The 12,731-nt window shown below is 50.0% G+C and overlaps 1 protein-coding gene across 1 annotated transcript in view; it reads left to right on the top strand.

The window, feature by feature from the left end:
- Positions 1 to 12,731, top strand: part of EMID1 (EMI domain containing 1) — a gene marked incomplete at its 5' end in the record, with an annotated part of 54,690 nt that overhangs the window by 37,588 nt on the left and 4,371 nt on the right. Inside the window, one exon of the mRNA XM_058431888.1 lies at positions 667 to 711. Within this exon, the coding sequence (XP_058287871.1) occupies positions 667 to 711 (45 nt within the window). The remainder of the gene's footprint in view (positions 1 to 666; positions 712 to 12,731) is intronic.

Genomic DNA, 12,731 nt, shown 5'->3' on the forward strand with positions numbered 1-12,731 from the left:
CCTGAGATAGGGTCTTTCTTCCTAAGTCATGGCTGTTCTAGAGTTTCATTAGAAAGCTTTAGGTGTTCACAAGCACCTCTAACTTGGTTGGACTTGAACTCTAAACTCTGTCTCCTATATGATGGGCAATTTTTGACATCTTTAGTCAGTTCTACCAATCTGTTGGTTCTCCCCCTCTGGGCTCCTTGGAGTATTGCCCTGTGATTGGGCAATCCAGGGACCATCCAAGCGTCAGAAAGGAACATTTATGCAGATTTAGTTCCTCCACGTGTAGCTCCCTGCTTCCCAGTATTTCTCATCAATTTCTTGCTTCTCTGGCAACCTCAACCTCTGACTCCTCAGGCCAATACAACTGAAACTTTCTGCTTGAGCTGTTTTGCCAGGCTGATAGGGCTGGGGTGCACCCTCTGAGGAAAAGCTGTAAATATATGGATTTTACCCAATGCCATTCCCTTCTTTTAAGGGTTGAATATTCCCCAGTTTCTGTCTGCTTTTTAGTACTTCCCATTGCCTTCAAACAGTTGGTTTTTGCTTTGTATCCAATACAAGCTAGTTTCTGTTTCTCTAAGTTTCTCTCCCTCTCCCCCCTCTTTTTCCTCCCTCTTTTTTTCCTTCCCTTTGTCTCCTTCCCTTCCTCACTGCTGCTATCTCTGTCTCTCCTTGCAGGGGGAACCTGGCCCTAAGGGAGACCCTGGTGAGAAGAGCCACTGGGTAAGCTCTGGCCTGGCACTGGCCTCTCCCTGCCTTCTCAGCCCTATGTGCTCAAGAGAGTATTCCCTCCCCAGGAGGCCCTGGGAGTGGGAGCATCCCATCCACATCCCCACTACAGCCTGGTCTCCCAGGCAGGAGCCTTGGCAATTCTCAGCCCCAACTCCTTCCCCCATCTTGTTGCTCCCAACCGGGCAGGGCCAGCCCTATCAGCAGACCCCATGCCTTCTGTCTCAGTCTCTGTCCCTGTCTCCACCTTCCCTCTGTGGTCTTTCCAGGCCAGGGTGGCTCTGCCTGTTCCTCCTGGGTGGTTTGGGCTGACCCAGGCCAGACTGCATCCCCTGCCTCCATAGCCCCCTCCCAGCAATGGCTTAGCTTGCTCCCTTGTCTGCAGAACAAAGGGAAGAATGAAGACAATATCTACACAGGAGAGTGGGATAGAGGACCTAGGAAAGGGGCCTAGAAATGATGAGGTACATAAGAGCCACGTGGTAAAAAGGACGGGGAACTAGATACCACGATACGCATTGGAAATTCATTGAGCCTGTGAAGAGACGCCTCGAAACTGCTATGTACACGTTCGATGTGGTTAATGAGGCCAGGTGACCTAGCCTCCTCTATACCTAAAGGACCTATAGTTTACACAAGGTCCTAGACACCATCACATACATAGGAGACCCATGATAGATGAGAAGAGAAGCCTAGAAACTCTCACATATACAGGAGACAGAGTAAATGAGAAGGGGACAAGAAGGGGGAACTAGAAACCACACACCCCAAAATCTCATGATTAATGTGGGGTCCTAGAAACCTTCACCATCGTCCGGGATGCTGTGGCTCCTACCTGTAATCCCAGCACTCTTGGAGGCCAAGGCAGGTGGATAACTTGAGGTCAGGAGTTTGAGACCAGCCTGGCCAACGTGGCAAAACCCCCATCTCTAAAATACAAAAAAATAAAAAATACAAAAATACAAAAATACAAAATTAGCCTTAAAGTTTTGGGCTAAAAATACAAAAATTAGCTGGACATGGTGGTACACACCTGTAGTCCTAGCTATTCAGGGGGCTGAGGCAGGGGAATCACTTGAACCCAGGAGGCAGAGGTTGCAGTGAGCTGAGATCATGCCACTGCACTCAAGCCTGGGCGACAGAACGAGACTCTGTCTCAAAAAAAAAGAAAAGAGACCTTCACAATCATTGAAGATCATTGCAGGGGAGGGATTTTCGGGTTAGGACCTAGAAATCTACTCACCCAAGAGACGTGGGGGAAAGATGAGGACCCTAAAATATACCATACCCAAAAGCCCCACGACACGGGGATCTGAAAACCATCACTGACAGGTGAGACATCTGGAAAATGGACAGAGTGGAGGCAGACACTCCTTCAGGAGAGAGAGACTAGGAAGCTCTTTTTGGGGGGTGGGATTGTGACTCCCCCTCCACATGCAGTCTGGCTGGGACACCCTACTTCCTGGCAGTCACAAGTTAGTGAGGATGTGGGTGGCACCCAGTGCCTGCCTTGCCCTCTCAGTTCTTGATTGTGGGGTCAGTGATGGATACAGCCGTGGGAGCCCCCTACCCTGCACGAGTCTTCCCCTGTGTCTGCCCATGACTTCTGGGGCCCTGCTACCTCTCCAGTTAGCCTCTCCTGGCCCCTGCTGCCCTGAATCTCCTCCTACCCCATGCCCATCCTCCATAGCTCCAGAGTCTCTTAATACTGCCAGTATGGACAAGAGCTGAGCTGGGATCAGATAGACCCATGCAAGCCTGGCTCTCTGCCTCCCCTAGGCTACTTGCTGGCCTCTCCCAGAGGCCCTTGGTCTGAGAACACATTTACCACCCAGCCCAGGAGGGGTCGGAGAGATTGGGCAGTCCTGTCCCTTCATGAGAACCCCCGGCAGGATGCCCTGGCCACCCTAGACCAGTCCTTGAACCCAGAACCACCTGTGGGCTCCCCGCAAGAGGTAGCAGGGCCCCTGCCCACCCACCTTCCTGCACCTCTTCTACCTGCACTTCTGCCCCTGCTTGCTGCTTGCCTGGGAGGGGACCCGCTGGGCTGGGGGCTGCATGAGGCTTTGGGGGCTGGGGGAACAGCTCTGTTGGGGACAGGTGGGAATGAGGTTCAGTGCTGACAAGGTCCCCGAGGGCTCCTATGTACACTTCCCCAACCAACTCCCTTAGTGCAGCTTGCAGATGCGTTCTGGCTGTGGCCCAGCAGTGACACCTAGTGGTCATAATAGTGCACTGCAGGAACTGGAGTGACTGCGCTGGGCCCACCCACCTGGGTCAAAGCTCTCACCCCTTATTCATACAGGGAAACTGAGGCCCGACTCTGCAGAGAGAATCCTTGGCAGAGCGGGAACTGGAGCTCTGACTTTTAAGCTCCTAGGGCCAGAGAACCAGCTACCATTCCCCAAGCATCTCCTCCATAGGCACCAGACCTGGGGCTGGGCACTGTGGACACAGGTGCAATTCAGACACAGTTCCCACCCTCAGGGTGGTCACAGTGAGGTGGGGGAAAAAAGACCTATAATCGGCAGCTACAGGACTGTCAACTTTATAAACACTTTACACTTTAGCATCCTCCCGGAGGAGCCAGGTGAAGCCTGAAAGGTGCATTAACCAGGCACGGGGTGTCCAGGCAGAGGCGAGGGTACAACAGGTGCAAAGGCCCTGTGGCAAGAGGGAGCCTTGGATATTTGAGGAGCTGCAAATATGGAGTGGCACTGTGACAGGTAGAGAGTGGAACAGAGGCCAAAGAGGTCTTCAGGATGTAGGAGGCCACGTTCAGGAATTTGGACTTTGTTCTAGGGCAGTGGGGAGGCATTGAAGGCTCTAGAAGCAGGGGAGTAATGTATGTGCTCAGGTTTTTTTTTATTTGCAAAAAATCCCTCTGATTGCCATGGCAAATGGATGGGAGAAGCAGAAAGACAGTAGGTAGGGGGCTGTCGTGGTCATCCTGGTGAGAGACTGAGCCGGGCAGGGGTGGGAGCCAGTGAGGACAGACAGCCATCGATGGAGCAAATTTCACTTGTGTGCTGGTCTGGCTGCAAAAGGGAGTGAGGAGTCAAGGGAGACTTAAAATAGCAAAAGAGAACCAGGAGAAGCAAGCAGGCTGAGTTTTGTCTGTGGACCAACGGGAGGAGTCTGTGTTACAGCCAAGTAGGGGTGTCCAGCAGGCCCAGACACTTAGATCCGGAATGCAGAGGGCAGGCCAGGCTGAAGGAGACTGGGTTGTCATCAGTGCAAACATCAGGCCACCTGGTCTGAGGGAGTTCCAAACAGTGGATTTTAAAAACACTTTTCCCCAGATTTTTCTTTTTAATTTTATGTTTTAAAAAATACAGACAAGATCTCACAATGTTTCCCAGGCTGGTCTCAAACTCCTGGCCTCAAGTGATCCTCCTACCTCAGCCTCCCAAGGTGTTGGGATTACAAGTGTGAGCCACTGCACCTGGCCTCCTCAATATTTTTATTTGTTTATTTTTATTTTATTTTTTTCCTTTTTTATTCAGACAGAGTCTCTATCGCCCAGGCTGGAGTGCAACAGCTCAATCTCAGCTCACTGCAACCTCTGTCTCCTGGGTTCAAGCAATTCTCGTGCCTCAGCCACCTGAGTAGCTGGGACTCTGTGGCCATGCCTGGCTAATTTTTGTATTTTTAGTAGAGATGGGGTTGCGCCACGTTGGCCAGGCTGGTCTTGAACTCCGGGCCTCATGTGATCCACCCGCCTCGGCCTCCCAAAGTGCTAGGATTACAGGTGTGAGCCACTGCACCCAGCCATTTTGCATTTTGATATACAGAAAAGTTGGTACAATGAATGTCATTCTGCCCTTCCTGTAGATGGACCAATTATTGGTACAGCCATGTGTCACTTAATGATGGGGATATGTCCTGGAAAAAATGCCGTTAGGTGATTTTGTTGTGGCATGAGCATCATACAATGTACATACACAAACCTAGATGGGATAGCCTATAACACACCTCAGCTGTATGGTGTAGCCAATTTATCCCAGGCTACAAACCTAAACAGCATGTTACTATGCTAAATATTGCAGACAACTGCAACACAATCGTAAGTATTTGTATATCTAAACATAGAAAAGGCACAGTAAAAATACACCATAAAAGGTTTTTGGAGTTTTTTGTTTGTTTGTTTTTTTAGGACAAAATCTTGCTCTGTCGCCCAGGCTGGAGTGCAGTGGTGTGATTTCGGCTCACTGCAACCTCCATCTCCAGGTTCACGCGATTCTCTTGCCTCAGCCTTTTGGGTAGCTGGGATTACAAGCATGGGCCACCATGCCCAGCTAATTTTTTGTATTTTTAGTAGAGACGGGGTTTCACCATGTTGGCCAGGCTGGTCTCAAACTCCTGACCTCAAGTGATCTGCCCACCTCAGCCTCCCAAAGTGCTGGAATTACAGGCATGAGCCACCACGCTGGTGAAATTATTTTTTTTTTTTACTTTTTTTTTTTTTTTTTTGAGACAGAGTCTTGCTATGTCTCAAGAAAAGTGCAGTGGAGTACAGTGGCTCGATCTCGGCTCACTGCAACCTCCGCCTCCTGGGTTCAAGCAATTATCATTGCCTCAGCCTCCCAAGTAGCTGGGACTACAGGTGAACGCCACAATGCCCAGCTAAATTTTTGTATTTTTAGTAGAGACGGGGTTTCACCATGTTGGCTGGCCAGACTGGTCTCAAACTCCTGACTTCAAGTGATCCGCCTGCTTCGGTCTCCCAAAGTGCTAGGATTCCAGGTGTGAGCCACCGTGCCTGGCCCTTTTTTTTTTTCACTTTTTAAATGTTTTTGCTAAAAACTAAGACACAAACACATACGTTAGCCTAGGCCTACACAGGGTCAGGATCATCAATATCACTGTCTCCATGTCCACCTCTTGTCCTACTGGAAGGTCTTCTGGGCAGTAACATGCATGGAGCTGTCATCTCCTGTGATAACAATGCCTTCTTCTGGAATACGTCCTGAAGAACCTCCCTGAGGCTATTTTACAGCTTAACTGTTTTTTAAATAAGTAGAAGGAGTACACTCTAAAATAACAATTTAAAGTATAGTATATGACCAGGTGCAGTGGCTCACGTCTATAATCCCAGCACTTTGGGAGGCCAAGGCAGGAGGATCACTTGAGCCCAGGAGTTCCAGACTAACCTAGGCAGCATAGCGAGACCGTGTCTGTACAAATAAAAAAATTAGCTGGGTATGATGGCACGTGCCTGTGGTCCCAGGTACTTGGGAGGCTAAGGTGGGAGGATCGCTTGAGCCGGGGAAGCCTAGGCTGCAGTAAGACGAGATCACGCCACTGCACTCCAACCTGGGCGACAGAGTAAGACTCTGTCTCAAAAATAAATAAGCAAATAAGTAAAATATAGTAAATACTAGGCAATAGGAATTTTTTGGCTCCATTATAATCCTGTGAGACCACCGTGGAGACATGCAATCCATCGTTGACTGAAACATCATTACGTGACGTATGACTGTATTGAGCCACAATGTTTCTGTCATTCTCTCTTACATATTTACAGGTCTTTTTTTCAAATTCATTTAAAAATAAGCTGCAAAACCCAGCCACATTTCCCCTAGCATTGCAGTGTGCACCGCGAATGAATATGGACATTCTCCCACATAACCACAATACCATCGTCATACTTAAGAAAGCTAACATTTATTTAGCAAAATTATGCCATTAAATATGTGACTTACCTGTAAATTTTACCAGTTGTCCCCAGATGGCTTTTCTTTTTTTTTTTCTTTTTTTTTTTTTTGAGATGGAGTCTCTGTCACCCAGGCTGGAGCACCAGGACGGAGTCTCTGTCACCCAGGCTGGAGTGCAGTGGCGTGATCTCAGCTCACTACAACCTCCGCCTTCCAGGTTCAAGCCATTCTCCTGCCTCCAACTCCTGAGTAGCTGGGATTACAGGCACGCACGCACACCACTATGCCTGGCTAATTTTTGTATTTTTAGTAAAGACAGGGTTTCACCATGTTGGCCAGGCTGATCTCAAACTCCTGACCTCAGGTGATCCGGCCATCTCAGCCTCCCAAAGCGCTGGGATTACAGGTGTGAGCCACTGCACCTGACCCCTAAAATACCTTTATTTATTTATTTCTTTCTTTCTTTATTTATTTATTTATTTATTTATTTATTTTTGAGATGGAGTTTCACTCTTGTTGCTCAGGCTGGAGTGCCATGGCGCAATCTCTGCTCACTGCAACCTCTGCCTCCCGGGTTCAAGCGATTCTTCTGTCTCAGCCTCCCATGTAGCTGGGATTGCAGGTGCCTGCCACCACGCCTGGCTAATTTTTGTATTTTGAGTAGAGACGATGTTTCACCATGTTGGCCAGGCTGATCTCAAACTCCTGATCTCAGTTGATCTGCCCACCTCAGCCTCCCAAAGTGCTGGGATTACAGGTGTGAGCCACCACGCCTGGCCCCCAAAATGCCTTTTAAAGCTCTTTTTTTCCAAAGTCCAAGATCTGGCTGGGCAAGGTGCCTCATGCCTATAATCCCAGCACTTTGGGAAGCCAAGGTGGGAGGCTCTTTTGAGCCCAAGAGTTTGAGACCAGCTTGGGCAACATAGGGAGACACCTGTCTCTACAAAAAAAAAAAAAATTTTTTTTTTTCAATTAGCTGGGTGTGGTGGTGCACACCTGTAGTCCCAGCTACTTGACAGGCTGAGACGGGAGGATTATTTGAGTCCTGAAAGTCAAGGCTACAGTGAGCCATGATCACACCACTGCACTCCAGCCTGGGCAACAGAGCAAGACCTTGTTTCAATCAATCAATCAATCAATAAAGTCCAAAATATAATCAAGGTTCTCACACACTGCGTTTGGTTGTCACATTTCTTGTCTCTTTTAACTTAGAACAGAACTCCTGCCTTTTTCTTCTTCTCTTGACTTTGTCTTTGTGTGAATGTCCCACAATTTAAATTCGTCTGATTGTTTCTTCATGATGAGATGCAGGCTAAATACTCTTGGCAGGGGCACCTGTGGTGCCTTTTATTATACCTCGTTAGGAAGCTCATGATGTCAGCTTGTCCCATTGTCCATGCCAGGAATGGCTTAATGGAATTTTTTTTTTAATCTTTTTTTTCTTTTTTTAATTTGAGACAGAGTCTTGCTCTGTTGCCCAGGCTGGAGTGCAATGGCGTGATCTCGGCTCACTGCAACCTCTGCCTCTCGAGTTCAAGTGATTCTCCCGCCTCAGCCTCCAGAGTGGCTGGGATTACAGGCATGCGCCACCACACCCGGCTAATTTTTTTTTTTTTTTTTTTAGTAGTAGAGACAGGGTTTTTCCATGTTGGCCAGACTGGTCTCAAACTCCTGACCTCAGGTGATCCATCCGCTTAGGCCTCCCAAAGTGCTGGAATTACAGGCCTGAGCCACTGAACTCAGCCTGGAATTTTTTAAGATCTTTTTTTATTTTTTGTTTTTTGAGATAGGGTCTTGCTGTGTTGCCCAGGCTGGAGTGCTATGGCATGATCATGACTCACTGCAGCCTCGACCTCAGGGGCCCAAGCCACCCTCCCACCTCAGCCTCCCAAAGTACTGGAATTACAGGTACACACCACCACGCCTGGCTAATTTTTTAATTTTTTCTTCTTTTGAGACAGGGTCTCTGTCGCCCTGGCTGGAGTGCAGTGGTACGATCCCGGCCCAGTGCAGCCTCAGCCTCCTGGGCATCCATCCTCCCACCTCAGCCTCCCAAGTAGCCAGGACTACAGGCGCACACCACCATGCCTGGCTAATTTTTATATTTTTAGTAGAGATGGGATTTTGTCATGTTGGCTAGGCTGGTCTGGAACTCCTGAGCTCAAGCAGTCCACCCACCTCAGCCTCCCAGAGTGCAGAGTGCTGGGATTACAGACGTAAGCCACTGCATCTGGCCATTTTTTTTTTTTTTTTAGAGACAGGGTCTCACTATGTTGCCCTGGCTGGGCTCAAGTGATCCTCCCACCTTGGCCACTTAAAGTGCTCGGATTACAGATGTGAGCCACCATGCCAGGTCCCCCGGCTTTTTTTGAGACATGGTCTTGCTATGTCACCCATCGTGGAGTGCAGTGGCACAATCATAGCTCACTGTAGCCTCAAACTCTTATGCTCAAGTGAACCTCCCACCTCAGCCTCCACAGCAGCTAGAACTACAGGTGTGTGCCACCACACCCAAATAATTTTTTTTTCTTTTTTTTGAGATGGAGTCTCCCTCCGTCACCCAGGCTGGAGTACAGTGGTGTGATCTCAACTCACTGCAACCTCTGTCTCCTGGGCTCAAGTGATTCTCCTGCCTCAGCCCCCCAAGTAGCTGGGACTATAGGTGCACACCACCACGCTCGGCTAATTTTTGTATTTTTAGTGGAGATGGGGTTTCACCATGTTGGCCAGGCTGCTCTTGAACTCCTGACCTCAAGTGATCTGCCCACCTTGGCCTCCCAAAGTGTCATTAGGTGCTGGCATTACAGGACAGCTACCGTGCCCACTCTAATTTTTTAATTTTTTGTAGATATGGGGTCTTGCTATGTTCCCCAGGCTAGTCTCAAACTCCTAGCCTCAGGTGATCCTCCCACTTTGGCCTCCCAAAGCACTGAGATTAGAGGCGTAAGCCACTGTGCCCAGTGAAGGTCATTCATTTTTAGATCCTGCCTCTGTAATACTCGAAGGGGGATTACTTTGGCATGCAGCTCGTGGTGACCCTGGGACCCCCAGGCTGAAATGGCCATTCAGCGGCCTGAGGGTCACCCAATCCATGTGATGTGGACAGGACAGCTGGATCATAAGGGTCAGCCCCAGCGAGCAGGCTCACTCATGATGGACATATTGAGAGACCTCTCAGTTGTTTAGATGGTTTTGTGGGAAGCAACAACCTTAAAGGGTTGGCTTGTAATTATACAATTATGCATATTGTCCATCCCTTCACTTATCTGTGCTGAGTAAAGGACACCAAGAGAGATTTCCAGATGTCATCAGAGCTGGGATAGTTCTATTTGTCATCCTGGTGTGCTGTTGGAATTGAGAGATCTACATTCTGGAAATAGCTTTGGTCTGGACTAGGAAAGAGGAAGGAGTGAGGGAGTGTGGAGTGTTGTCAAGACTATGGACCATATGCTGGGGAAGGAAAGGATGCAGATGGGGAGAAAGAGATGAGGTCTCTGGCATGAGCCCTGGGTAGCAGCTGGTACCACTTGGGGAGTGGGGGGCCTCCAGTGGCCTTGGAGGAGGGGCTTTGCGAGCCCAGTGCCACATCCCTGGGGTCCGGGAGCCAGAGACATGGAGAAGCAGACCCGTACTGCTAAGAGGAGAGGGCTGGGCTGAGGGTGACGCATCAGGATGTGCCAGATTGTGGACCTGGCATAGTCTAAGCCCTGGGAGAGGTGAGCACTGTTTTCCAGGCAGGGAGCCCAAAGCGCGAAGAACTGGGGAGGGGGCAGAGGCCTGAGCCTCAGCTTTCTCAGCATGTTAAGCACAAGTTCTCCAAAAGCAATGTAACTCAAACCTTGTCTCATTTTATTGACATAATGATGGTCCCCAACTTACGATGGTTCAAATTACAATTTTTCAGCTTTACAAACATGCGAAAGCAATGTGGGCTTTCAGTACATTCCTCAACTTACTTCCACATAAACCCATCGTAAGTTGAAAATATTGTATGTCAAAAATGCATTTTTTGGCCAGGGATGGTGGCTCACGCCTGTAATCCCAACACTTTGGAAGGCTGAGATAGGAGGATCACTTGAGGCCAGGAGATTGAGACCAGCCTGGGCAACATAGCAAGACCCTTGTCTCTTAAAAAAAAGAAATGTATTTGGCTGGGCACGGTGGCTTACGCCTGTAATCCAAGCACTTTGGGAGACCGAGGCGGGCAGATCACCTGAGGTCAGGAGTTCCACACCAGCCTGACCAACATGGAGAAACCCTGTCTCTACTAAAAATACAAAATTAGCTGGTTGTGGTGGTGCATGCCTGTAATCCCAGCTACTTGGGAGGCTGAGGCAGGAGAATCGCTTGAACCTGGGAGGTGGAGGTTGTGGTGAGCTGAGATCGCGCCATTGCACTCCAACCTGGGCAACAGGAGCAAAACTTCGTCTCAAACAAAAATGTACTTTTGACTTGTGATATTTTCAACTTACACTGGGTTTATCTGGATGAAATCCCATTGAAAGTCAAGGAACATCTATATCTTCATTTGGGCATGAGTGGAAATACTGGTAAGTAGCCTGAGCTCACTGATCGGAGTAATTAGGGTGAGGCTAATGTGGTGATTTAAAGCAAAAAGAGGCCGGGCGCGGTGGCTCACGCTTGTAATCCCAGCACTTTGGGAGGCCGAGGCGGGCGGATCACGAGGTCAGGAGATCGAGACCACGGTGAAACCCCGTCTCTACTAAAAATACAAAAAATTAGCCGGGCGTGGTGGCGGGCGCCTGTAGTCCCAGCTACTCAGAGAGGCTGAGGCAGGAGAATGGCGTGAACCCAGGAGGCGGAGCTTGCAGTGAGCCGAGATCGCGCCACTGCACTCCAGCCTGGGTGAAAGAGCGAGACTCCGTCTCAAAAAAAAAAAAAAAGCAAAAAGAATGTGTAGTAAATAAGCATATAGGTGGCCAAGAGATATAGTCATGCAGGTGTTGGGAGAGCAACTGGTGCTGGGCGACAGACATTAGAGGACAGGAGGGCTTCCACAGCTTCTGGGACTGCCGTTCTGCTCCTGAAGATTGGCTCCCCCTGCCTTCAGCGCAGCAGGGTTTGCGGCCTTGTCAGAGAGCAGCCACTGGGATCCAACGGGACCTTCTGGGAGGTCCTGCAGGGGTTGCTTCCTTCCGCCTGCCTTGTTGCCCCCCTCCTGTCCTCACCTGGTCTTGTTCTGGCTGTCCATGGAACCTGGGCTGTGGCAGGTAGTGTGGGGCTGCAGGTGCATGTCCCGGGTGGGGCATGGGCCACCGACAGGCTTTGCAGGGTCCCCTCCCCTGCCCCCTTCACGGCTGCATCTGTCTCTTTCCTCCACAGGGGGAGGGGTTGCACCAACTACGCGAGGCTTTGAAGATTTTAGCTGAGAGGGTTTTAATCTTGGAAACAATGATTGGGCTCTATGGTGAGTAGAGACAGACAGACGGACAGACGGCCCAGCCCCTGCCTGCCAGCCTTCCCCAAGCCCTCCTGGGGTGGAACTGGCCTGAGCCCAGTCATAAGGCTGGAGAAGGTGCCTGCCCCAGGCAAGCATGGACCTGAGAGGCCACAACCACCCTTCCCTCAATGACTGGTTCCCTCCTCCATGGGTGCAGGGGTGCCCTAGAAACCCGGGCCCTGCTGCTGTGGTCAGACCTGGGCCTCTAAGCATTATAGGTAGTGTGGTTTCTAGGCCTGCAGGGAACCAGAGATGACAGATTTCAAGTTTGGAAGAAATTATGGTTAATGGAACCAAACTCCACTCCAGCAGTGGGATTGTGGGTAACAGAGCCAGACTCCTGCAGTGCAAGGAATCATGGGGAATCCAATCACAACTCAGGGCAACAGGAGGATTATAGGTAATGGATCCAGAATCTGGTCAACCTTCAGCTCTAGAGAAATCATGGGTAACAGAGTCAGGCCTGCAGGACAATAGGTCATGGAGCAAGACTCCAGAAGGGCAGAGGACTGTGGGTGACAGAACTAGGCTCAGGCCCCAGGGGACTCTGGGTAATATACCACCTACTAGTTCTGACCTTCCTCTCCCATAAGCCCCCAGAGGCTCTCACAAGGCAGATCCTCCTGGCCCCAGGTGTCCCCTTTGCAGTTTTCCTTTTGGTCCTCCTAACCTGTTCTGTTGGTCCCTTTAGGGGACTAACAGAGCCAGGCCCTCACCCCAGGCATTCATTCACCCAGAAACTCTCCAGCCATGTGATTATTTGAGGAGCCAGGCCAGCTCTGTCCCCACCATAGGACGGGAGACTGAGGTCTCAGTACTGAGACTCACTCCCAGGCTCCTGCCCTGATGCCAGCTGGCAGGGCCCTCCCACCCTCCCCGCTTGGCTCCCCAGCCCA

Source organism: Hylobates moloch, unplaced genomic scaffold, assembly GCF_009828535.3.
Source record: "Hylobates moloch isolate HMO894 unplaced genomic scaffold, HMol_V3 SCAFFOLD_19, whole genome shotgun sequence".
Taxonomy (NCBI): Eukaryota; Metazoa; Chordata; class Mammalia; order Primates; family Hylobatidae; genus Hylobates; species Hylobates moloch.